The sequence below is a fragment of the Arvicanthis niloticus genome, chromosome 3, assembly GCF_011762505.2.
Source record: "Arvicanthis niloticus isolate mArvNil1 chromosome 3, mArvNil1.pat.X, whole genome shotgun sequence".
Taxonomy (NCBI): domain Eukaryota; kingdom Metazoa; phylum Chordata; class Mammalia; order Rodentia; family Muridae; genus Arvicanthis; species Arvicanthis niloticus.
In genome coordinates this window covers 76,648,672-76,676,532 of record NC_047660.1, presented here as the reverse complement: position 1 = coordinate 76,676,532, position 27,861 = coordinate 76,648,672, and the positions used below count along the sequence as shown (strand labels likewise).

The 27,861-nt window shown below is 42.3% G+C and overlaps 1 protein-coding gene across 18 annotated transcripts in view; it reads left to right on the top strand.

The window, feature by feature from the left end:
- Window positions 1-27,861, top strand: part of Kcnma1 (potassium calcium-activated channel subfamily M alpha 1) — a 691,955-nt gene that overhangs the window by 352,356 nt on the left and 311,738 nt on the right. The window contains exon 4 of one of the 18 annotated variants that reach the window (XM_076931257.1): window positions 11,070-11,713. The exons of the other annotated variants lie outside the window; for them this stretch is intronic. Coding sequence (XP_076787372.1) covers window positions 11,070-11,112 — 43 coding nt within the window. The 3' untranslated portion in view covers window positions 11,113-11,713. Of the gene's footprint in view, window positions 1-11,069; window positions 11,714-27,861 lie in introns of those variants that run through there. 18 annotated transcript variants of the gene reach the window in all.

Genomic DNA, 27,861 nt, shown 5'->3' with positions numbered 1-27,861 from the left:
GAAGACAAGTGAAGGAATGCATTTCCTTCTAGATTCCAAACTCAGCCATGTATTCTGTAATTAACTTTGAGTTTATGGCACAGGCTTCTCGGTCTTCTCCCCAAGTCACATCTTCACCCTAGTTCTGTCCCAAAAGCATAGCAAACACGCATTTAAGAATTGCTGAAAGTCATAGTGGGATCCAGCTGGAGGCAAACTGGTTCAGAATGCTGCAATCCAAACAGAAGGGCAGTGTTCATGACAACATAGCCAGCCAGGGTGGCACTAGATGGCAGCAGCTATTATGGCCTCATTTTAGGATTTATGAGCTGCAGGACATGTGACCTCTCTCTTGTCTTTTACCCCTTGTCCTCTGTCCTGACAACTTGATAGATTGTCACTTTGGAAAGACCCTGACCAGTGATGAGTCATTTGTGATATAAAAATAGGATGCTTTGCAGTAAGAATGCCCTTGGGACTTTTTGATGCATGCCATTTTTCAAAAATTTGGGAGGTAGGAGGTTTTGTGTATGTGTGTACGTGTGTATCCGAACTTGTGTACATGTGCTTGTACACATATTAGGGGTAGTAGTGTATAATTCCAATAGAGTGGGAGTTTAATATAGGGGCACTGGGCCCAGCCTCATCACAGTACCAGACATGCTGGGATCTATGCACCTATGAACTTAAACATATCAATCAATTAATCTATTGAGTATCAACCATGTTTGATACTAGAAAATACTGATACATGGCTAAGTCCAGCTTTTTTTCATCATGATGTTTAAATTGTATATATTTTGTAAGAGTTAGGCAGTCCAAACTTCAAAGGGACCAAACAAACTAACAAAGAGATTTCATAGGGCAATATATTCTAACTGCTATCCCACTGGCACTGAATGCTGAAGGCTGATGATCTGAAAGACATCCCCTTACAATAGAATGTTTGGCTCTCAGGGACATTTCCAATTGAGGAAACAGAAATTCTTCCAAAAATTCCTGAGGGGACTCTTACTATGCACTTACTATGTCTGCACATTTTTATTTTCAGTAAATGAAGCAAAACCCTGTCTTGAAATCAGCCTCTAAGAGCAGTGGTTGGCTTTAGGTAGGCAATGGTGGTGCGTGGCTGTAAGCCTAGTTCTTGTAGAGGCAAGAAGAGCAGAAGTTCATGACCAGCCTAATTGACATAAGTTCCAGACCATCCTAGGCTACCTGAACCTCTCTCAAAAATCAGAAGAGGGCTGGTGAAGTGGCTTGCCAGGCAAAGATGCTTGCCACCAAGCTTGATGACCTGAATTTGATTCCGAGGATATACATGTTTCAAAGAGAGAATCAACTCCCATAAATTGTCTTCTGACCTCCACATTCAAGCCATGGCATTTGTCTTAGTATTTGTCCAACATCCCCTGGCGATTCTCCTAGACTGTAGGTGCTATTGTCTTTCAGACTTTTCTTTTCCATAAAGAATATTAAAGTTATATTCACCATTACCTTGATATGAGTCAAGGATAATTGATCTGAGTTATATTAATTATCAGTATTATAACTACTTATTATTTGTGATTATTTCTTCTATCTGATATTAAGGGAATGAATATTAGGATATACTTTAGGTCTTTAGAAGTATGAGCCTGCTATGTCTGATAAAAAGTTGGCTGTGTTTTCTCCACCCTGTTCTTTCTACCCTTCTAGAGGCTTCCATGGCTAAACAAACAATTTCTGAGACAGATGTCATATGGCATACTCATACCAGTGTCATAATTATTACAGATAAGATAATGCAAGTATTCCATTTCCATCTCTTTTTTCTTTTTTCTCTTTCTTTCTTTCTTTCTTTTTCTTTCTTTCTTTCTTCTTTCTTTTTCTTTCTTCCTTTCTTCTTTCTTTCTCTTTCTTTCTTTCTTTCTTTCTTTCTTTCTTTCTTTTTCTTTCTTTCTTTCTTTTAAGACAGGGGTTCTCTTTGTAGCCCTGGCTGTCCTGGAATTCTCTCTGTAGAACAAACTGGCCTTGAACTCAGAGATCTGCCTGCCTCTACCTCCTGCTTTGACTTGTGACTTGACTTCCTGTTGTAGTGACTGCAGCAGCCCAACATTAAAAATCAGTGGCTTAGCTTATGTACCAAATTCTAAGAAAACCCAACAATCCTGTTTCTCTGTTAATTTTTAGGTGAGCATGTGCTTTTCAATCTCTGCATATGAAAATGAGTCTTCCTGGATTAGGAGGTATTTTCATTTCTTTCCCTGTTGCAGTAAAGTACCCTGAAAAAAGTGGCTCAAGGGAAAGCAGGTTTATTTTGGCTTACAAGTCTGTGGTACAGTCAATCATGGCAGAGAAGTCATGGGAGAAGCTTGAAGCGGTTGGTCATCTCATATTCACAATCAAGAAGTAGAGAGCTGCCGCCGGGCAGTGGTGGCGCACGCCTTTAATCCCAGCACTTGGAAGGCAGAGGCAGGCAGATTTCTGAGTTGGAGGCCAGCCTGGTCTACAGAGTTCCAGGACAGCCAAGGCTATACGGAGAAACCCTGTCTTGAACGACAACAACAACAAAAGACAAAAAACCAAAAAAAACCAAAAAAAAACAAAAAAAAAAAAAAACCCAAAAACCAAACCAAACCAAACCAAAAAACCAAAAGAAGAAGCAGAGAGCTGTGAATGCAAGTGTTCATCTTCTTTCCCCATATTATGTAGTCTAGGTGCCCAACAAAACGAGTGGTCCCAGTCACAGTAGAGTTTTCCTACTTCAGTTAACCTAACTTGGATAGTCCGTGACAACAGGCCCACAGGTGATTCTAGACGTCATCAAGCTGACAACCGAGATTAACTACCAGAAGTCTATGAAAATAATGAAAAGTCTTCATGGGACTTCATGAGTTTTCAAGTTCATATATACCATTATTAGGAGCTCTTAGGAATGGATGGGGTAGATCTGATGAGGAATATGAGGTGCTGGGATCTTGGGTGTCTAACACAGACCCAATTGCTACTAATTGTTCCCATGCAGAAAAACAGACTCATGTGGTCAGACCTTGTGATGCTTCAAAGGGAAGAGAGAAAGCTGGCCTTACAAATTGAGTCTCCAATTTAAAAATACTGGCTTCTGCCATAAAACTCTCTCAGTGCCCAGCAAGCCAAGCAAAACACCATTGCAGGCCAGATCTTGTTTTCAGTTTCTACTCTAAACTCTCTCTTTCTGTTCTTGAATTTGCTCAGCTCCAGGGGTGCCAGGAAATTTTCTTAACTCTTGCTCCTCCCTCACCCCTGAAAAAGGCCTTTTCTCCCTCTAAGATGGAGAAACTTTGGTTTCTACATGCCCAGGGGTTATTTCTCATAAAGCACATTTTCAAACAGTGCTTAATTAAATTCCCAATTTTCCCTAAGCCAGTACTGTATGGCATAGTAATAAATCAGGTACAACGTACTGTAAAGCCCCAAAGCTACATATCATAACCCCTACGTCATCTCTGAAAATAACATCTTTAGAACCCCATAAACATACTCCTTTGTTTGTTTAAGGACTGCTAGAGTTTTTTTAAACATGGTTGCTAAGTCACAAGGGAGTATTTTCCAGGACATAAATGGAAATGAGCATAACCCCCTTCAATTGTCAAATTCTTTATGAGAAGCCCAAATCTGTCTGTTCTGCTCGTGGATTATCTTGACCAGAACAGACTTAATGATACTAAATGTGTACGTGTCAATGATCGCTGGAGACTTTTCTGCCTTATTTTGCTAAATGAGCACATTATACAAAGTTTGGCTTCATTTCTAACGAAATAGATAGAAAGTACAGATTGGCATACATAATCCTGACCACAGTTCTCATCAGCCTAAAAATAACAGTTTTCTGAGTTTGTATTTAATGTTTCCTGGTAATTGTTAAGCTGTTGTCCATTCACAAACAATGGAAGTGTGTCTGGGAATTTTCTCCCCAGCTGCAGTACCCAATGCAGGCTTTACTTCAGTACGTTTGGTTTTTGCATGGAAATTTGGCAGTTCAGGTTAGCGTACCAACAGACTTTGAACATGGAGCTGGGGCTCAGATATTTTCAGAACCAGAAAAAAAGATGATAATCTTATGCCATTTATGATTTCCATACAGCCAGTTCCATTAGGCTGGTTTCTGCCTGGAAAATACCCAAGCTTCCTTTCACCTGTTGTCACACATAGGAACAAATTGCAGGCAGGCCACAAGTCATTTAGTATTGAGATTCAACTTTCCCTTCCTGAGAACACTCTGACCTGTGTCCTGAGTCCACACCATGATGGAACAGAAGTGGATGGCTTACTATAAACTCCACCCTCACCCACTGACAGAAGACACAGAGATTTTGAGATACACTTGATCTTGATGTCCTGAGGAACTACAGAGACAGGATGCAGAGAAAGGTGAAAAGCCGGGGGATGTAATTAGGAGTCTCCACCTGTGCTTTTTCTCAAGCAGTAGGGGGAAGCAAGCCAGGAGTGCATTAAGGGCCATGCCCTCTCCATAATAGCCTGAGCAGGAATAATTAAGCAAGCTCTGTAAAGAGCTACATCAATAATTGAGACACGTGCCAGGCAGCCAGGCAGCCTGCTGGGGCCTTCAAACACAATCTGTTATCAGGCATGGATGAGACTGGGGAAGTAGGAAAGGAGGCTGTACATCTATGAGCACACACAGGCTTGGAGGAGGCACAAAACAGTCGCAGTCTGCACTACAGTGAGTGGAAGCATAGAAGGCAATGTGCATAGCTTCTCATGTAGAATGCGGGTGAACATTTGCAGGTCAAGCACACCCTTCTTTGGAAACTGGATGCTACAGAAATCTTTATTGGCCAAGGACCCTAACATTCATACATGGATCCCACACTGAGGGCCTCTGCTCTTGAAGCCTGTTTCTTATGCTAGTTTACTGCAGAGGTCCCAGAGTCTTTGAACTTAAAGATTGAACAGAGATCCACTGGCAACCCCTGTCCTTTCTACCTGCAGACTAAGTCCAAATGTCATTCTCTCTGCTCTTGTAGCCTAATACATAGGAATCTGAGCCATGCAGAAACTGTTCATAAGATCAAGTAAGGAAAGACTTGGGTTTCCTAGCTTTCCCTACTATGGTAGCCAGCGCAGACAAGAAGAGCCAAAGGGTACATATTGCCGGGCTACTCTGAGATCTTTTTTTGTTTTCTGCTTCTCTCCTCATTGTGAGCTTCCACATTATTAGAAGAAAAGATCCTCCTTTGGCTGTGATTTGGGGGTGCAAGCAATTAGCAGCTGGTCACATCACCTGAGACCCATGTGCTATGCCAAGACCCAGGAAACACTGGGTGCAAACAGCTGCCATTCCTCCGTGTAGCTGTATCTACTAACCCTGTTGGAGAAAGAGTCAGGTTGGGGCAGTCACTAGGGACCCCTGTTGGTTCATCCACAAGGCTTCAGACCAATTTGACAGGAAGCAGAAGAGCAGCTGGGGCTGAGAGGCCCCTCTTCCCGACTCCTTCCTCTCCTCACCTGTCTCTAAGCCAGCCAGCTGTGACAGTTTAATTGGTGTGGGGAAGAAGAGGCAGTAGGAAGCAGGCAGGGGCGACCAGTGTTCTGGAAGAAGGAGACTCCTCTGGGATGAGAGCATGGAACCGTAGACAGGCCTGAGAGAGCTGTATCCTGGCAGGTCAGGGAGCCTGGCTCTACTGGAATAGGAATGGGTTTCCAGACTCTTCCTCTTTGGACTGGTAGACACAGTGACATGCATTCCAACTGGTTTCTCAGTGCCCCTCTTCACTGAGGGGCCAAGAGCTATGCTGGGAGGCCCCGTACAGAAGTAACCATGGACGCAAAAGATGCCTAGCGAATTAGCAGCAGGACTGAGTCCTTTCCTGGCTGAATTCTGTTCTGCTTTATGTTGTGCATCCCTGAACAAACTAGTTAACCTTTTCAAGATGTAAGCTCTTTCCTTTGTAAAATGGGGTGATTGTAGTGACAAGGGATAGAAATAATGATGCATGTGAAAGCTCTTGGCACAGGACTAAGCACAACGGTAGCTCAGGACATTAGATGTCAGTAGCGCTGGTTGTCTGTGTTTTTTGTTTGTTTGTTTGTTTGTTGTATTTTGAAAGCTTTCAACTGCCCTTATTAGGGAAAGGTATGAAGAGACCAAAACTAGGAAACAAAACAATACCTATTAGAAAGTGGTTACAGTGATCAATTATGGGGTAGTGGATACTACCTGAATCCTGAAATGGCAAATCTCAACTTATACATGGCTTACAACAGGAACAGATCTTAAAAGATGCAGATGTTTCACAAAATGAGATTGATCCAGAAAGGACCCAGACCCAGCCAAGAGTCTGAGATAGTTTTATGTACCTTTGCTTCAGTTATAAAGTTAGATTCATAGACCCCGTTTTCAGATTTGTGATGGAAAACATTTCTGACCTTGGGATTGACTAACAAGTAGCCTGAGAAACACTAGCTTAGAGTCTAAAAGAGACTGTGCTTTCTGGGCTCCATGAATTTAGAGATCTTTTGGGGAAGAAGGCAGGCAGGCTAGCATTGGTCCAAAGCTATTGGGTGGGATTATCTAATGCAGAAGCAGGGAGGGGTAAGGAAAGTAGCCGCAGACTGTTATCAGCTTTTTATCTCAACTGCAAGTTAAGGCAAGCGGGAATGCCCCAAATTACTTTAGCATTAATAATTCACTACAAGAGAGACCAGAATTCACAAAAGTAATTGTATTCATGGTGACAGTTTATTACAACAAAAGAACTAAGATTAGATTGGCCAAGGGAAGAGATGCACAGGGCAGAGCCTAGGAAGGCTCTACACTTTGAGCATGGCACCTCTGTTATTCACCTTGACTGTATGCCATCCGTACATTCAAGCTGGGAACCCAACTCAGCCTCAGAGCTCAGCTCTACTGGGCTTGGTTATGTAAATCTCGGTGTTCATATCCATTTCTAGTTGACCTCAGTCTTTACCTGCTTTCCCAAAACACACTGTTAAACATTCCAGTGTGGTCAACCCTCTTCCAGAATCAGACCATGACCATCTGGTTGGCCCAACATCCCAGGTATAGACAGTTTATTATCAGTTATGACACTCCAAGCGCTTAGAAAATGCCTCTCAGAAGTGGCAGACAAAGGTTGGAGCTTCCTTGGAGTAAAAACTATGTCTATCTATATAAGGCATGTAGTGAGGCCAATGCATAGACTTGTCCTGGGAAGTCTGCAATTGACTTCTTCTACCAGTTATGCAAATAGCAGAAAAAGAGGGAAACCCAGCTTCCTGAACTTCAATGCCCACAAGGTTTTATTCATGTGAGCACCATCACTGTTGGAAACATACATGGCTTAATCCAGCCCTTTAAGCCCTATGTACCTGTAGACAGCATTACCGGTAAAGGAAGCTTGAAGCAGAAGACAGGGCGAGTCCAGCCTGAATGTATGCTCTGGAGGCAGGAAGTACCCTTGTCACAGAGATTCTTTGCTACCAACCCACTTACTGCTACTCTGAAGGGATGAAGATATTTCCTGTGCCTTGTTTGTCTACAGACCTGATGGATGAATCTCCAGTAACCCTTAATGGTCTTAAAAGATAATACCTATCTCTCTACTCCAATTTAACTTCTGTACTGTAAGACTGGATAAGGTCAAAGCCAGATAACTCTTAAGACCTTTAGCTAGGGAATAAGAAACGAGATCAAGCCTGTCATTGGGCCATACTATCTCTTTGTAACCTGACCTCTAACCAGGGATAATTGGAATTCAGCTTAATGAATGCTTATATCTCACATGGAGGAAGCTATGGCCTAATATTTCGAGATGCCAGCTGATCCCAGGAAAAGAGGAACAGGCTTTGGTAGATCATCACTTTGCAATTCATTAGTGGTGTGATCTTGCATTGGTGTCAACTCCTCTGGCATTTGTTTTCCTCAACCGTCAAAATGGTTAATAATTTATTACTGCCCACAAGGTACTTAGTACTGGGTACTAGGTACTTACTTCTGGGTATGGGGCACACTGGTGTTTATTAAACTGGATGACAACAGTAGAACAGACATGAGTCCTTTCACATGGAGTGACCTGTCAGCACCTAGTTCTGCTGTGTTTCTGTTCAGGTGTTTTTCTGCCATGGTCCATAAACCAGAGAGTGGAAAGAACATTTTGTTGGAAATGTCTGCTCAACTCTGCATTCCAGGGCATATTTTTTAACTTCACAGGATCTTAGTTTTCTTGGTTGCACAATAAGCAAGTTTTTCTTTTTTGTGTGGGGAGATTTTTTCTTTTCTCTAACATTCCTATTCATTTCTCCCCCTTGAGATGTGTCCTTGGTTTTTTTTTTTTCTTTTGGTGTTTTGAGACAGGGTTTCTCTGTGTAGCCCTGGCTGTCCTGGAACTTACTTTGTAGACCAGGCTGGCATCGAACTCAGAAATCTACCTACCTCTGCCTCCCGAGTGTTGGGATTAAAGGGGTGCACCACCACTGCCCAGCAAGATGTATCTTATTATAGTGAAATGTGGGTTCTCAGGCAGGAAGACTGGCCACAGATCAGCACTTTGTAATTCATTAGCTGAGTGATCTTGTGTTGGCGTCAACTTCTCTGACCCTTGGTTTCCTCAACCGTCAATATGGATACTAATTTATTACTACATGCCAGATACTTACTGCTGTGCACATGGCATCATAGGTTCTTACTCCGACATGGGAAATACTAGATACTTACTACTGGGCACGGGGCACATTGGTGTTTATTAATCTAGATGAAATGATGGCACCAACATGAAGTCATTTTCATAATGAATTACGCATCAGTAATTTGGTGTCATTAATCTTTATTTTCATTTAGCTGATGGCTTAGCTCTTGTTTAGAAATGACTCATGGTTTAGTATCTCAATGTTTATTGAATAACTATTATGTGCCAGGCACTATTTGAAGCTTTCAGCCCTTATATTCTAGTTACAGAGGGAAGACAAATGCACAATTGACAAATAAAAAATTTGATGATTTCATTAATAATAAATATGAAGAAGATAAAACTGATAATGAGGGAAGCTAGATTTCTTCATTGTTTTGTGTATGTTCAGGATTCCTTTAGAGGTCTAGTGAAATCTATGGTTCTCCTGTCAGAATATTTTTAACCTATAAATATGTATCATTGGCTGGGCAGTGGTGGTGCATGCCTTTAATCCCAGCACTTGGGAGGCAGAGGCAGGTGGATTTCTGAGTTTGAGGCCAGCCTGGTCTTCAGAGTGAGTTCCAGGACAGCCAGAGCTACATAGAGAAACCCTGTCTCAAAAAAAAAAAAAAAAAAAATTCCCTCAATAAACCCTATAAACTACTGCTCTGTGGCTAAGGGCCAAGGTCAGGAACCCAGAGACTATAGGGATCTTTGTGCTCTGGGTGGAACTCTGACTTCAGACAGATGAATGAAACAATTTCCAGCTTTTAAAAGTCATTTGAGACATAATTATCAATAGAATCAACTTGGGAAACAAGACATGAACCCATATTGCTATAGTTGTGTACATTTTTGACAAGGATAACAAGATCCTCTGGTGGGGTAAAGGACAGCCTGTGGATGCACAGTGCTGGAATAATTTGTCTATTTCCATGTAAATAAACTCAGACCCTTACCTTATACCATAACAAAATGAACACAAAGCAGACCAGAGTTTTCCCGACAGAACAAAACTGTTACACAGGGTAGAGCCTTTGTGACATCGAGTTTGACAATGAATCCTTGAACATAATTCTATGAGCAGAAGCAACAACAACACAATAAATATATCAGTAAGAGTGAAAGCTTTTGTGTGTCCAAGGATCCTATGAAGAAAAGCTGCAACCCACAGAACTAAAGGAACTGTTTGCAGAACATGTATTTAATGATGAACATACTGGGCTACATAAAGAGCTTTTCTTTCTCAGCAACGAAAAGATAACTGATTTTAAAATGGACAGAGCTGATGAATAGCTTTCTCCAACAAAGATGCAAACATGGCCAAGAAGCAAATGAAGGAAAGTCAATCAGCCACAGTCAGCTTTTAGTCACCAATGAAATGCAAATCAAAAATACAAGATGCCATTTCACATTTACTAGGACCCCTACAATAAAACAGATTAGAACACTGGCAGGGATATGGACAAATTGCCATCATTGTATGTTGCTATTATCATGATATGAAAGCTATGGAACATTCCTCATGAATAATTTTTCCATCCAAGTCTTTACCTGAGAGCACCAAATGCATATGTCTGCACAAAATGTACACCAAGTGTTTGTAATTACTCATAATAATTAAATGGTGGGAAGTGCCATCAATACCCATAAATGAGTGATTGGATTAAAAGAATGTGATATATCCGAGCAATGAAATATGAATCTACTATAAAAGTAATGAAGTTTCCACATAATCCAGAGCATGAATGAACCTAGAAACCACTGTGCTAATGTGAAAGAGTCAGGCAAGATCATTCCTATGAGACTCCACTGATGCTATCAAGAACAGGGGACTCTATGGAAACAAGAATAGATTAGTTCTGGCCTAAGGCTTCAGGGATGGTGCTAGCAGGTATAGCAGGGGTTGATAGTGGAATGGTACTAAGTTTCTTTTTGAGGTGAAGAAAGAATTCTACAATCAATTTTAGGGATGTTTATACAACTCTGTGTATGCTAAAAAAAATGAGCACATGGATTGTATGGTACATGAGTGATAACTCAAAAAGTTGTTCTAAGATAAAATTCTGGCTGGGGGAAATGTAAAGGTAAAAATAAATGCTCAGAAGGCTGTCTAATTAGTCTTTGTTGGAAGATTGATGTTTCCATTGGAAGCATTATAGACAGAAGAGCCATTCAGTTGAGAATTGGGAAAAACCCCTAGGTTGTGAAGTTTACTAGTTTGGAGTTTTCTCTCAAAAGGCCTGAGTCCTGGTTACACTCTGTAGAAGTATAGGGAGTGCTATAGTTAAAATCCAAAATGTCTGAGTACCATGTTAAAGAATTGGTAGCCAACTTGAGGGACTACTGGGAGGTGGTCAGTGTTTTAGGAGTTGGGTCTTAGGGCCTTTGAAGAAGCTATGGACTCCCTGGTACCTCCTCTCTCTGTGTGCTTCCCTGCAGCTATGAAGTCAATACACCTCTTCTCCCAAGGCTTCACTGCTGAGATGAACTAGCTGCTACTGACTGAAGGGGATAGAATCAAGAGATAAAGCTGACATTTCTGGAACTATGACCCAAATAAATATTTCTTCTTTGAAAAATTTTTATTTATGCTTATTTAGTTCTTGTATATATGTGTATGCATAGAGGTATTTATATGCTACAGCACACATGTGGTAGTATGTCAGAGGACAATATCTAAGAGTCAGTTTTCCTCTTCTGCTGTAGGTTCCAGGGATTGAACCCACATCTTCAGTCTTGCTAGCAAACATCTTTATTCACTAAACCAATGTGTTAGCCCTATATTTCTCCTTATTACGTTGTCTATCTCAGACATTTTGTTACAGCAATGAAAAGTTAACATAGAGAACTAGAGGCCAACTTAAATACCAGCAACCCTGGGGAGAGTTGTTTTTGAAACTGCTGGGATAACTGATTCTACTGTACCATCTAATAGATAAGAACACATATCTGTATTTTGAGAGAAAAGTTTTATTTTAACAGGAAGAGTGATATGTAGGAGGAGCTAAGGTGGGAAGAGTACAGAGAGGAAGAGGAGGAGAAGGAGAGGAGGAGCCAGGTGATGAGAGAGAGAGAGAGAGAGAGAGAGAGAGAGAGAGAGAGAGAGAGAACAAGGAGGAGGAGGAGGAGGAGGAGGAGGAGGAGGAGGAGGAGGAGGAAGGAGAAGGAGAAGGAGAAGGAGAAGGAGAAGGAGAAGGAGAAGGAGAAGGAGAAGGAGAAGGAGAAGGAGAAGGAGAAGGAGAAGGAGAAGGAGAAGGAGAAGGAGAAGGAGAAGGAGAAGGAGAAGGAGAAGGAGAAAGAAGAAGAAGAAGAAGAAGAAGAAGAAGAAGAAGAAGAAGAAGAAGAAGAAGAAGAAGAAGAAGAAGAAGAAAAACATTGAGGCGGATGTTCATGTGTCTCCGTCAGTCAAAGATAGTTGATATATCTAGGTTGGGTATTGGGTTACACTTCCGATTGATATTGAGCACTACCAAACTTATAAAGCCTTTGATTAATATTTTAAAAAATTGTATAAAAGCAAAAAGAAGAAGGGGGCATGGGACAGGGGTTTTTTAGGGAGGAGAAATGAGGAAACGGGATGGCATCTGAAATGTAAATAAAATATCCAATAAAAAATAAAAATAAATAAATAAAGAACACATATCTGAATATGCATTCACACAAAGCTTCGCATGCATGCTCATGTACACACAACAATGATATAAAAAGCAGAAATCAATGTCAAGGAAAAAACGTGGTCCTGCCTTCACCTCAGGCTGTTACTGTTCATGTTCCATTTGTTCAGTGGCAGAAAGACTCACTTTAACTCATGCTCCTAAAATGTGTCTAGCAAGTATTGTTTCTCCAGCCACATATATAAATAAAGGACAGGAATGTACCTTTGCATAGGCACTGTAAAACTTAGATAGTGTCAGAAAAATAACAGAGAAAATAATTACCTCTCCTCCATTCCTGAGTCCCATGGGAAAGCCCAGCCTTGGTGAATTGTCCACCCAAGTATGTTGAACTGAGTTGCTTGGTATAGTGGATGTAGCTGGGCTTTGGTAATGAAGGAACTCTAGAAATTTAAAAAGCAATCCAATTGTATAGTGAGGTCATCTGCTTCATCCCAAGAAGCAGCAAATCTAATATACACTCTGAAAGCAGAAAATGCACTGCTGGTAGCATCAGGGGTGTTCCTGAATCAGAATCCTTCTCTGGCAGCAATGGATGGGAGGAGGGGCAAGTTTCCCCTGTACTTGAGAGCCTGGAGCCAAAGAGGCAGGAGCTGGGTGGCTCCCAGCAATGCTGGGTGATTTATATCCCTCAATGTCATTCTCATTTTCAACTACTGCTCCCTTGGGAGCCTGTGCGCCAGTTCTTTAGGGGGGAAAAAGACAATGGACTGATTTTTAATGGCAACAGTGCCAACAAATCTGGATAACTCCAGGCTGAGCATAAAGATGCACATGTTTCTTCTCATCTGAAAAATCTGCAATGCGGTACACACATTGGAAAGTGGAACCTCCCATGCTTTGACACTCCTAAGAAATTGTACACACCAGTCAAAGACAAAGGATGGGCTTCTTCCAGTTTTCACATCACTCTCCTTAGCTACCTGTTGGTTGGACCTTACCATAAAACCTATTCGTTGCAATGGGTTCCCATACCGAATCATGGTTAATTAAATAATGAAATTTTAATGTGATTTTTTTCTGTGGTGCAGTTGAGGGTGATGAGAGAGACAGTACTGGCTGAGGAATCTCAGAGCTAATCTGATCTAACCATTTACAGTTTCATGCTATTTTTACATGGGTTTACTTTCTATCTTGTCTGTGGTTATTATTGCTGTTCAAGTTTCTTCCAAAACATACCATTCTTATTCCTTGTAAAACTCAAAAGCTCTTGGCCACAAGCACCTTTCTTTGAAGGAGTCCATGATATCTATATTACCTGTAATCTACACATTCAACCTGTTGTGACTTATAGCCACCCACTAAATCTCAGTGATGCTTTCTTTGTGGCATTCTCTGTCCTAAGTGCCTATTGTAAATATCCCTTTTTTTGAGCCTCACGACAGCCTGGAAGATAAAGCTGAATGCCATTTGTATTCTACAGATGAGGGAACTGAGGCACAGAGAGGTTGGAGTGGCATAGGCTTTTAAAGTGGTAGCAAGAGTCAAAAGTAAAATTGAACCCACGCTTTGAACTTCAGTCTCTACATGAAGCATTGACTATAATCATATTATTCCTTTAAGAGTTAGAATTTTGCATCTTTGAACATGACAACAAAATGACCATGTTTCACGACCATGTGTGACTCTGAGGTGGGGTAAGAACTACACATCTATGAAGAAGACTCTTAATTTTGTTCTAAGAAAGTGCATCCTTTACATGATAATTTACATCTGACTTCTCCTTCAATGATACTACCTAATGCCAACGTTTTAAAACCACAGAACCATGAAACCCAAAGCATCTTCTAGAACTTACTGAACCCACAAACCAGAACCTGGGTTCAGGCAGACATTCAATAATGAATGAAGTATATTACCTTTTTTATTTGTAACTAATTCTTTCTGCCACAAAAGGCAAGAATTTCATGGGGGAAATATCTCTGCTTCTCTTTGTCTCCACAGTCCTCAGATTGCCCAGTATTCTGTTTCCAGAGTGTTGACGTCAGTGGAAACAGCACACACAGTAATTATCTAATATGCTATAAACAACATTCTATGGTCTGGCAGAGAAAATAATGCCCCAGGCAAAGGGGAAGTTGAATTATGAAAAAGCAATAAGCCGTTCCATAATTACACACTAAGAAAGAGAAGTCTGGCTTTTAAACTAAACAGAAAGTGCCAAGGGAGCCTATTTTGAAGTGAGGAAGGTTCACCTCCTCCAGTGACTTGCACCATTCTACTTCTGAGTAAAATGGAGAACACAGTCAGTCTCTCACTGTACATCCTGAAGTATGGGATGGTCGCCAGAGCTCATCACCTTTTCTATGGAATCCCCTGGGTATGGCTATGACTGATACTTCTATGCTGAACATGTCCCATCTTGGGCTGGGCAAGCAAAAGATGAATGAGTCCCCATGGCCATGCTGTAGATTACTTAGTGCCAGTTGTCAGTTCTTTTCTCCCAGGGAAGGGTTCGCAATGAGGCTGTTTTCGACAGACTGTCCGTGATAAATGATTTTCCCAGTAAGAAATTGCTTTTCTGCTAAACCTCACCCAATCATGCTGACAAATGTTTGTGGCTATAGAGAACCCTGCTACTGCTGTCTCAGGAATGGGGGGAGGGGTGGAGGTGGGCAGAGGCTGAGATCTGAAGCCAGGATGGGCCAAATAGAAGGTCTTGTTGGGTAAAGACAAGAAGAGACAGAGAAGTTGGATCCTGGCATATGTGTTTGATCAGCACCTATCAGCTATTGCTGAGAAACAACCAGAACAGTTCAGAATGTTCAAGATCTCAGAGAAGGAGGTGGCCTCAAGGGCTGCATGTGCCTCTCGGTTCTGGTTGGTGGTATTTCCATGTATAACTGTGTAAGAAGGCAGCATCTGATGTCAGCTATAAATAGAACAGAAACGTGTACACGTAGCAAGGGCAAGATCCTCTAGGCAATGTTCTCAACCTGTCATTAGTCTGTGACCCTTTCTTGAACCATCATAAAAATAGCATGCCCTCCTTTAATATTATTTGACATTTCAAAGAAGATTAAAATACCAAATCTAAAATCATAAGTGACTGTTAGAATTTTGTCTTTTTCAGCTGAACAGAGTCTCTCTTCGTCTTCCACATACTAGGAGGGGTGGAGTCAGTCGCAGTGACAGTTAGATGTTACATGTTGTAAGTCACTTGGCAATAGAGGCCCTGGGGCCATGGCAGGTTAGTAGCTGTAGACGTAGAATCTGGGACCAGGGTTGGTGCCATCATAGTTATGCTGGGGCCTTTGTCCTGCAAGAGGGGACCACAGCACTATCAGAAGGGACTTGGGAAGTACCAGCTTCAAAGTTGCAGTGCTCCTTGGCATGCAGCCCTTATTTCAATGTCTCAAGTGCCTGCTAGTTCTTCATCCCTACCATTTTTTGAGACCTCAGGAAGGACAAATCCCCCAGGTGCTCACACTATGACACAGGCAGGCCTTTGGGCAATGACCTCCAGGTTAGGTTCGAAGAGGCAGGGTGACTATGCTGCCACACTAAAGCATTTGCTGGGGAGGAGGAGGCTCTCGGATAGGAGAGGGAGGCCCACTAGTCTACCCTAGAGGATTACTGGGAGCATTAGAATTAGCTTTTCTATGGTTTTCATAAAAGGGCCTCCTGGGAGGCTCCTGCTTCCTCCTCTAACATGGGAAGTCTCCTTGAGCTGGTAGAGACAGGTGGGCCATGCTCCATTTCCCACTTTTTCTTTCTGGAAAAGACCCCATCTTTCCTTTGACACAACATCCATTTCCCCTTGTCTGTCCTCACATTGCTGGCCTTCTTTTTGTGCAGTGTGCCACTGGTTGACCTCCTCTGTCTCTGGACACCATGAAAAGGAGCTGTGAATGCTTTTCCAGCCTTGTAATGCTTTGTATAAATAGTTCAGTGCCTATTTGCTGTGGGTTGCTTTAGTCCTTTCCTCCATCCACTCATGGCACATTTACTGAGCCTGAGCATATATCAGACTATCCTGGGGCCAAAGAAGAAAATAGATTTTCCTGCCATCAAGGAGGTCACAGTGTCACCTGGAGCTTGACAAGTGGTAGCATTGGCACAAGAGCAATGAAACCGTATTGACTGTCACACTACATTCCAGTATGTTCTAATCCACATTTTGTTTCCTTACTAGTTCATAAAGCCTCCTCAGAAGCCTGTGGGGTGCTTCTGTAAGAATCAGAATGTTCTAGGTGAGAAAGTCTGGTAAGGGAAGATAAAACCAGAGCCATACAAATGATGGGTGACGTCCTCAGAATCTGTATCCTGGGAACACTGGCTTCAGAGACTCTGTGTCCTCTGTGTGTGACTCCTGTGGCAGCTGGAGGGAGCTGGTCCTGAGTCATCACTGAAAGGTGTTGTGGTTTCCTCGTTGTTGGGGAGCAGCTTGGCAGTTCCACCTCTCTGTAATAAGGTTTCTCCATACTTGATGTCTTGTCCCTTAAAGACTTTAATAACTATATGAGCTTGCCTGTGCTCTCTATTTGGATCCAGGGACTTAGGCACTGACGTGTAAAGAAGAGGCAATGTTTAAACCTATGGGTCCATCTGCATCCTCCAAATGGTACTTTAAAAGTCAGTCATATGAAGTAGAAAGACTTTAAGGGACTGTCCAGAAGAAATGTGACTTTTCAATCCAACCAGGAGCTAGGAGCAGTGGGACTGGGCTATTTTTTGATGGTCACGAAAGAAACTAGAATATTGACACCTGAATTTGCATCTGAAACTAGTCACAGCTTCAGTGCTTAGGTGTGTCTGGGTCCAGAAAACTAACATGCACACATACTGCAAATATAAAAGGGGTAGGGTGGCTAAGTTTAACTGACCTCTGAAAGGCAATCATGTCCTTAAGTAGTCATGAACTTAAGTAGCAAGCACATAGCAGACATGTGGTGGGCAAAATGCTCACAGCCTTCTGGGACCACTAAGCTTATGCTGGCCATCTGCTATAGGAATTCTCTCTGATAGATATTCTGGAATGGTGGCAAAGTGTAGTAATTCACAGACGCTTCCCACAGCCATTTAATGGATCTCCAGGAAGTGAGCCCATACCACCAGGACTTGGACCCCTCAGTCCACTTTGTATACGACCTCTGGTTGATGTCAGTGTATTCCTCTTGCACTGTGCTACTTATGAAGCTGACCTTGGTTTGATGATTGACACTTCAAGTAAGGAAGGGAAGAGAGCTCATGGACAGTTGGTGTGAGGGGGAGGACAAAGGATCCATACCTTAGAATACGAGCTCATGAGTAGCATCTGCCTTGGCAGAGGCTCCTTGTCTCTTAGTCCTGAGACATCTGGCTCCTGAGTTTCCAGTCCTAATGTCTATATGGCTAATAAAGAAAGTACCCATAGAGGCTCCCACTGTCCCGAGAGTCTCACTTTTGGTCAAGTCTAGACATGTCTCCACCTTCCTGCACTTTTACTTTTGTGAAACAGACAGCTGCTGTAGCTGAGGAGTGAGACTTATGGAAAGGACTTTACAGTTGAAAACCTAGCTGCTCAAGAGTCGGTTGGGCAGCATCCATGTGAGCAAAGGACAGTGGTCAGTGTCATCTGAAAAGGCAGCACATTTTGGTTTACATGATGAGATTAAAAGAAAACCCTACACCCACTGGATATTGTTTCCAAATGATAATTCTGTGCAAAGAGAAACCCTAGCATTGTTTCCATTGTTTCCATATGGTTAAGTCTTGAGACAGCATGCCTCACACTCAAGGTACAGTCAGTTATGGAAAGGCCAGCATGCATCCTCAGTGCCCTACCTCACTCAGCTCCTAAGGCAGATGCTCATTTTCCCTGGGTGGGGAGGGAACAACTTTACCCCTGGCAGTGGAAATGTCAAGGATGAGGCACTCTGGTCTCAATTTTCTCCTGGCCTGATTTTTCTGAATCTGAATCCTGGTCAATAAAATAAGAGCCTCCTGGAATCATTGCAACTGTGCTGGTAGACCCAGCCATTAGAGGATCTAGAACTTTCCCATTGACATTAAGTAGCCACCTGGCCCAGGTGGACCCAAGCTGTCTGCTGACTCAGGATCAATTGGGTCTTGCAGCAGGTCCCTGGCACCTGGTTATGAAGGCTGTCCTGGGTCATCTTAGTGCTTCACAGGGCAATTTCACAGTTTACTTGATTGAAATGGCCAGATCTCATTTGTCACAGGTTGCAAGGAGAGGTAGAGTAAGGGAAGAAGTAGGGGGCTAGAGGCGTATTTTGGTTTAGCATGCCATTTCACTATAAAAATCTATAAGTGGCATTTAATGTACTGTGATGCTCAAAGATGACTCTTTATTTTCTTATTTTTATGGATTTCTCAGAGGCTTTAGTGGTTGTCATTGTAGCACAGGGACTGGAATCTTTTACAAAGCCTCTCGTGCATTTCCCAGATACAACAGCATCTTTTTTCTGACTGAGCCTAGAGCTGCCTCTTTCTGTCTCCAAGAGAGAGGTTTTCACTCCCTAAATGTTGTGATTTGCTTTCTTGTGTTTTCTGTAATTGCCCTCTAATCCCATGGTCCATGCAGATCATGTTCATCATCAATCAGAAACTATAGCTCAGAGACTTTATGGCATTTGTCTCAAGTCACACAGCTTAGAAGTGTTAGAGCTGGAATTTGAACTCTGATGGTTTCGGCTACAGAACCAAGGTTCTCTCATGCTGTATTATGAATATTCTTGGATACAGAGGTTTAAGGTGCCATGTGTCCTTTGAGGCTTAATGCTCATTTCTTTTCTCCCTTTTTCTTCTTTTCTTTCATTTTGTTTGCTTGTTTTAGTTTTTGAGACAAGAGTTCCTCTGTGTTGCCCTGGCTGTCCTGGAACTCACTCTGTAGACCAGGCTGGCCTCGAACTCAGAGATTCACCACTTCTGCCTTTCTGAGTGCTAGGATTAAAGGCATGTGCTGACACCACCCACCCAATGCTTTCTTTTTAAGATGCTTGTATTGGGAGATGTTGAACTCTGAAGATTGAATGAAAATCTTAACTTCTGGATGTGGGCATAGAAGGGAAACAACCCCACCCCACAGTTCTGCCGGCCTTCCATGGAGTCCACAGGTCCCCAAGTTCATCTATGGCTTAGTTATACTCAATAAATATCTTTGTATCACAAGTTGGGGAAATAGTCCCCCCCTTTCCCTTCTTCCTTCCTTCCCTCCCTCTCTCCCTCTCCATCTCTCTCCTCTCTCTCTCTCTCTCTCTCTCTCTCTCTCTCTCTCTCATTTGTTTTTTTGTTTGTTTATCAAGTCTTTGGGAGACTTCTTAAAGAAATTCCTTCAGGATCTTAAGGAGTAAGAATTAAGCGGTGGGGAAGGAAGAGGAGGGCACCGATGGGGGAAGAAGGACAGAAGAAAAAGGCAGGCTGTCAAGCACATGGCAAAGAGAAAACATTGATCACATTGTGAACAGTTACTGTGGTTTAAGCCTCCTGGCTTAAGTACCTTCCTAAAGGACTTTCTTTTCAAGTCACTTGTGACTTGGTTTACATATTGTGTTGGTTTACATATTGTTTCCTATGAACCCAGTGACTTGTCCTAATTTATAAGTCTTCTTCCTATTAAACTCACCCTTAATATCAGTGCATGTGGAGGACAGGCTTTTGATGATTTCATTGAGCTTCACCAGGCTTTTGTGGGTATCATCCACTTGCCAGTGGCCTGGCAGTGCCATCCCATCTCCCCCAGTTCTCTATCGAAAGGAAAGCAGGTAGCCTCCTGAGTATGGAATCCATTTTTGCCCAGAGGGGGACTCATCGGCAAACACCAGAAGGTTCAGCTAGTAGGTAAAAAGGGTCATATTTAAGAGCATGGATGATTTTAGGTTTTGCAAACTCTGTATCCCACCATAAAGGGAAGGGGGACACATGATTAACCACATTCATTGCTTTAGTATTTTTTCTCATTGCTATGACAAATGCCCGAGAGGAGCAATTTAAAGGAAGAAGGATTTATTTTGACTTGTGGTTTCAGGAGATGTAGCCCGTTGTGACAGAAGACTTGGTAGTAGGAATGCAAGGCAACAGAGCATATTGAGTCTGTAGTTTGGGGGCAGAGGAACAGGGAACAAAGGTTCTGCATGCCTTCTGCTTTCTTTCATTTTTGTTCAGTTTTGTGACCTCTCCATTCATGGGAGGGTGCTGCCTGCATCCAGAATGACTCTAGCTTACTAAGTTCTACGTCTTTGGAAATGCCTCATGGAAATGTGGAGAGGTATAACTTCTAGGTGATTCCAAATCCAGTCAAATTGACAGTGCAGGTGAACTGTTATCCTCCTTCATTTTGCGTGATGAGAACATACCCTGAGATGGAGCCTTCTTACAGTGGCCCTGGAGATGCACAAGACGATCTGCATCTCTTTCAGGTTTCATGTTTAATGCCCTGATATCTTGGAAGCAAGTTAAAAAGAATACATTTTCCTGGCCTAGTCCTAACAAAGGCAGTCCTTCCATCCCAGATCCTACTGACCAGTTCCTAGAGACATTGCAGAAGAGACCTGAGCCCATAGAGAGCCAGAGGAGCTCTGACAGCCAGTGGACTCTGGGGTCTGGCCTTGATCAAGGCAGAGCTTGGAGCAGCTTAGCCTAGCATCAAAACACAGCTTTGGTGACCCGAAGGACAGGTTATTTACCTCTAAGTTCCCCACCCCAAGTCCCAAAGCCTCTGCCAGTCATGGCCACAGACTTCTAATTCTTGGTTTCACATTCTTTTCACTTCTAGAAAGCAGCCCCCTTGGTTCCCCTTTTGGTTGTGGAATATATTTAATATTTTAAGAAGATGCCTGTTATGTGCAGGGTAGATAGGTAAAATTGGCAACTGTTTATAAAACACTTTGGTGCCGTGATATGCCTACACACCAAGAGCACCAGATGGGTATGGAGTGAGTCTCTATAGGTGGGTGTCAACCTAAAAGAGAAAAAAATCTAAGTTTAAAACAGAGATTGGGAACTGGCACTTCTCAGAATAAATGAGTTGAGGTTTTTTTTCCCATCTATTTTAGTTCAAAAGTTAGCATGGCAAGGTTCCATAACAGTACTCTTGTTTGGTTTATAATATGAGTTAGTTTGTAAGTGAATCTGATCTGTATATTATATCCATGGAAATATCTGCAGCACACAGGCCTGCAATATCTGTCCTGTTGTGTTTAGGTGTTTCTTTTTTTCCCCATTTATTCTGGGTCTTCATGAAGTACTTCCACGTTTTTATTCTTACAGCTGTTTTAGAGAACAGAACTCACTTGGGGAATTCAAAAGTAGCCAAATAATATTCTTTTAAAAATTAATTAAATTAAAAGCAATCAAAAGAATTAAGCATAGTAGCATGTCCCTGGACTGCTAGCTATAGGAAGGGCTGAGGCAGGAAGAGCTTGTGAACCCAAGAACTTTAAGCTGGCCTGGGAAGTCTAAAGAGACACTGTCTCTTGAAATAAGTGAATATGTAAGGAAAATAAATCTCTTATGATGAGTGTCTGCTTGCAGCTCAACCTGCCAACTTTTTTATTCTTGGTGGTACATAAAATAATGCTTCATTTTTTGGTTAGTGCTAACTTCAATTAGTAAAACTGAGTAATTTACATTTTAAAAAGCTGAGCAGATGGTCATGTATTACTTGTGTGTGATTCTCTGGGAGTCACAAAGAACACTTGGCCTGAAGTCATTTCACATGACATTGGTAACAAAGGGACACACCTTGTTTTTTTGGGGGGGGGGGTTTTTTGTTTTGTTTTGTTTTGTTTTTTTAACTAGGCCAGGGAACATTACCACCATACCTCCTAGAAGGAAACTGTGAAATTCAGCAAGGATGGCTCACAGGACTGTAGTGTTTGAAAAATACCTGATTGGATGTCTGGTTCTGTGTATCATCTCTTATCCAATCCTCTTCCTTTTCTCTATTTACCTGAACAGGCCCTGAGATTGGTTGGTTGGTTAGTTGGTTGATTGGTTGGTTGGTTGATATATTTGACAGTTTCATACATTTATATCATGATACATTTTTACACACCCCATTCTCCTCCCTTGCATCCCCCTACCTCTCCTCCTGGAACCCCTTCTTCTAAGCAAGTCTCCCTCCTACTTGCCTGCCTTCTTTTTGTGTGTGGCCTACTTCTCTTGTTATGGAGACAGTACCTGACACAAGCAACTCTGGAGTTTATTTGAGCTCAGAGTGTTAGGACAGGGCAAACATATTGGCTGATGTTGCCAGATTGTTTGGTGCTGGAGTGTAAAGCGGCTGATAATCACACTGGGAGACAAACAGGAAGCAAGAACAAAACGGGATAAGGTAACCTTCAGTGTCTTCACCCATCTTAGCTTACCATGCTTCCCACTGGAAAGGTTCTACAATCCCCCAAAACAGCCAGCCCAGGGACACAAGCCTGTGAGGCACATTTTACACTGAACTGTTAACAGCATCTGTTAATAGTGTCTGAGGTTGAGAATGAGAGGTGTTTTTTTTTTTTTTTTTTTTAACCAATATTTAAAAGCAGAATGAAGCAAGATGAACCTGAGTGGGAAACTGAGGAGGAACGTATCTAAAAAGAGCGAGACATCCGGCAGGAGAATGCTTTGTGGAGGAGGAAGTGGCCACCTGCCAAAGGCTGGGAAGACAGGCACTCAGAATTCCCTGTGGAGTTTGCCACATGGATATGGTCAGCATCCCTGACAAGTGAAGAGTTAGTGGGTGACAAGGTGAGCACGCCAGGCAGGCTGAGGCAAGGAGCCCGTGACAGTCTTCTGGAAGGAAGCCACGGTGAATGTTCACCCCAGAGCTCTGTAGCAACTCTGACAGTGCAGGTTGAACACCTGAATTTAGGGAGGCCCGGCCTCTCATCAGAAAAGGAAGGATAGAAGGTGGTGCTTGCAAAAATACGAGTGCAGGGCTGCTGTGGAAGGAAAGAGTGAAGCTTAGTCCCATTGCTGGCATGGCCTTCACTGACATTATGAGCTGAGCATCAATTGTACTGGTGATACAGGAAGGGACAAGAAAGAGGAGAGAAGCACTGACTGTGCTTTTGATGTGATTTGTCCCCTTTGGCTTCCAGTGTTGGGGGTTTGATCTTTAGTGTGTTGGTACTGAAAAATGGTGAGACCTTTCAGAGGTGTGGGCAAGTCAGAGGTTACAAGATGGACCCTTCCCAGTATTCTGGCTCTCCCTTCTGACCTCTCTGTGTAGCATGCTCTTCCACTATTGAGATGCCATCCTCTTTAAGGCCCTTACCAGAATGGAGGTGATGCCAGAGTGATGCCTGGAATCTCTCAAACAATAGGTTAAATAGTTGATTTTTATAAAGTGCCCAGCCTCCAGTATTTCGTTATAGTAAAAGAACACTGACTGAATGAAAAGAAAGAAGAAAACCAAGAATAATAGCCTTGGAAATTTGAAAAGCAAACCAATTTGAGAAAAAGTAGCAGTTTGACCATTATTAGTTCTGAGGAACACAGTGAAAGTGAAACCAGTCATTGGACCCATAACCTCACCAGGAGGTATGCAGCTCTGAGGTATTCATGCAACACAGGGGAAAAGGGTGGTGGGCTGCTGACATGTACAAGAAGGACTTTGAAGTAAGGCTCAGAGCTGAGGGCTGCCAGCCCGGGGTCAGGGGATCTAGGACTTTCGGGGTTCTCTGAGCTATTTCAAATGGAGAACATGAGTGGAAGAACCCAGCAGTGCTACAGAATGAGCAGCTAGGAATGTCACAGTTGCTGCTGCTCACCTGAACCAGACTGGGGAGCAGGAAGGGAAAGAGCCTGTGGTGAAGTTAGGGCTCACTGCCAATTACAAGACTAAAGGCTGAGCTAGCACCTGTCTGGTGGTCTGTCTCCATGCCCATATTAAGATGATGGATTTTTGTATATCACAGAAAGACTGAGCCCAGTGCTTCATCCCTAGCCATCATCCCTATGCCCACTTGTAATAGTGTTTGTGTGTGTGTGTCTGTGTGTGTGTGATCATGAGATACTTTGCTACCTGTTTTTAATGTTATTTTGTTTTGTTGTTTTTGTTTTGTGCCGCAATGAATTTTTTTTTTTTTAGTTGAAAACAGTCATAAACAGACAACTTTTGGAACCCACAGTCTTTTCTGTGCTTCAGGGACAGCGTTTTAGGGTTTGGTAGTTTGGGTCTTGGAGCGTCTGGCCACAAGTACTTCTCCAGAGTTGTTGTTCCAGACTGTCATTCTCCAGGGTTAGATTAGCAGATAGTGATGAATTGGAAGTCCAAGTTGAGATCTTGACAGCTGCTGCCCAGGTCCCAGTCCTTTGCTGAATTCCAAGAGGCCAGGAGCTTTTTTTTTTTTTTTTTTTTTTTTGCAGGCCACCCTGTGAATGCCATCTCATTGTCCCACATCATAATTGTATCATTGCACGTCATAACAATGGGACTGCAACAGTTATTACTGCACATTCTAATTATGTGATTACTCAGTCTTTCACCAATTATATAATTAGATTTAATTATACCAATTGCACAAACAAACTATAGTCAACTACACATTACTTAAAATAAAATCCAGAACTGTGCGTTTGTCGGCAGTTGCCTTGCAAACAAGAATAGAAAGCAAGAGAAGAAGGTTTTTTGAAACCAATTTTTAAGTGGAAGGAATTATGTGATCTGGTAGATCTTTAAGGATAATGTCAGGAAATTAACTTATCTTGAAGTATTTAAAAATAACACATTTTCTTTTAAGAAAATATGGAGGGTACCAACAAGTGAAGGATGCCATGACACCTTGCCCTGCTTTATTCCACTACCCACATAGCTCACTGAGAATGGTAAAGAGAAAAGGGCAGGAATGAGGAGAGAGAGGCAGAGAAGTTTATATGTAGGAGATGGAGGGGGTGAGGAAAGGAGGACAGAACAAGTTTGACATTTAGTGATTAAAAATCATACTGTATAATTTGAGGCAGAGCACATTATTATGCCAACACTGCTCAGACTGGTAAACTGGCCTTAAGCCCTCCTCACTTAACTCTTTCTGGTATTTCTGACTTCTTCTTTGCTTTACCCTCAGTTCACTCTCCCCTGGATAGGAAGTCCAAATATAGATACTGAGAATGACTACCTAGAACTCCAAATCAATACAAACAGGGCAGGAAGGTTTGTCCTTTGCAAGTTAAGACTTCAGAACCAGTAGCCTCTTGGGTTGTCTTTGAGTATAATTGGTGAGCCAAAATTTGAATAGGCAGGCAACTTGGTATTTGATCCAACAATCCATGTGATACTCATGATTGTATAAAGGGTACTTTATATAATCTTGGGCTTTGAAGAATTTGAACTTGGTGCCATAACATATAGGTAACCTCTCTTTTCTCTACTCTGTGGAAACAGGTATTCTGGAAGCACAGTATTTTCTGGAGAATAGGTTTTTCTTTGGATTAATTCTAGGAACCCAAATAAATGACAGCACTGTTTAGGCTGGGGATGTAGGTTAGTTGATAGAGTGCTTGTCTTGTGTGCAAGAGGACGTGGGTTCAATCTCAAGCACTGTAAAATAAATAAGGTGACACCTATACAAAATGAAATATGAATCAGCCCACAATAGAATGAAAATCTGGTCATTTGGAGGAACATGGTAGACATTGTGTTAAGTGAAATAAGCCATGTGCTAAGAGATCAATATTGCTTGTTTGTGCTCGTATATGGAAGCTAAAAAAGTTGATTTCAATGCCCAATAATGATCTCTAGAGGCTGGGAGGGGTGAGGGAAATAAAAGGTTAGATACCAAAACTAGATAAGAGGAACAAATTCTGGTGTGGAGAAGCCATAGCTCACAATAACCTGTGGTGATGTACAAGAGTGAAGTTCAAAGGCTCTCAACACAAGGAAATGACCAAGAGGAGGGAATGCAAATTACACTGATTTGACCTTTGCATACAGGACACTGTACTCTACAAATATGCTCAGTTAACACACGTCAATGAGAATGAAAGCAATAGAGAAAACTGACTATTGCCCCATATGGACTCTACCTGACACAGAGCCCTTGCCATTGACTTCTTCTGCATCCTAATGGAGAGGAAAGAGTCTTCATTGTTAGGTGGCTGGTAAGAGTACATCCGGAACAGCTGGCAAATTGCAATTGCACCCCAAGAAATATAATTGGTAGGCACTGCTTAAGCACATACTTAAGGGAAATTATCTGCTGAGCTTGGCTGAGTACCAGAGTGGCTCAGCTTCTATCCTGGGATCTTCACAAAGGTTGACAGGATATGGATTGCTGCAAAAGTACATATAATATCTACAGTGTGCACTTAACACTACTATAGAAGTAACTCTTAGTGCTGTTCTGGGTCACAGTGGGGGTACAGCATACTTGGGTAGTTTCATGCATGAATGAAAAATTAACCAGCTGTAGAGCTGCCATCACACATGTGAGGGGAAATGTGCTTTTACATCTCAGATAGAGGTGTGCATGTCTATTTTATTCTCCTGCATAGTTGTTCATGTATGCCTCTGAAGTGGACCATGAAGTTAAATGAATTTTCCCCTGGATATTTCCATCTGCACTTCTGTTTCTGTAGTGCTCTATTACTTGGCTCTGCAGTCCCACAGAAGGCTTCCATTTTTGCACATAGATTTATTTGTCCAGTGGGAGGTTAACAAATAGCTCTGGAGGGTGATGCCCAGCATGAGGAAATACAATAAGAATGGAAATCCCAGAAATCGAATCCTGGAAAACTAGAACTTAGTGGGCAAAATGGACTGGCATGGCATAGCTCACACATCCTTCCTCATCTTCAAAAACTCTGCACCAGAACCAATAAGGAAAAACGGATTCTCATCAGTGGGATTACAACTGTCTGGCATTTCTCAGTCCACTTTGTTAGAAAGTAGGAATGTATAGAGAAGAAGACAGACTAACGCCTGGTGTGAAGCAACTTCAGCCATGTTCTAAAGGCCAGGAAAACTACACCAACTGTTTCTACAAAGGAGGTAAACTTACCCAGCAGATACTATATGCTTTCCTAACTCTCAGCTCAGAGCTGGCCATCTCTGGTTAGTTTTTTTTTCAACAGAACTGTCAATGGAAAGATTAGAATCTATGTGCTGGTGTACAGAGAGCTCTGAAGTCTGTTTCGGACCTCTCCTACTTCAGCATTTATGGTACGTCTGCAAGCTCAGGTTCCATAAGATCAAGGCAAGAGTCAACAAAATGCCCTCTGCAGGAAATGTGGTAGATCCTGAAAAAGCATCCGTGAAGAGGGATAAAGGAACTGCCACATGGCCAATACTAACCAGGTAGTCAGTGGGCACTATGACCCTTCGTATAGCAGGTGTGTATCAGATGATTACTAGTCAGGTACAGACCTAGCTGACAGCCTCTAGGCATTCTGGTCACATAAGTTGCTCTCTGTAATTCTACAAGCTGTACCACTAGTTATTGGGAACTTACTCTATGTAAATTGCCAATCTGTCTTTACCACCCCATTCAGTAGCACCACTGTGATTTCCTTCATTTGGTGAAGAAAGGGAACCTAGGTTGTTGAGATCATGTTGTAGCTCTCTTTTGCTACTTTGTGGGTTCTTTTTCCTTCCACCCTTTCCCACCCTTTCAACCCCCTAA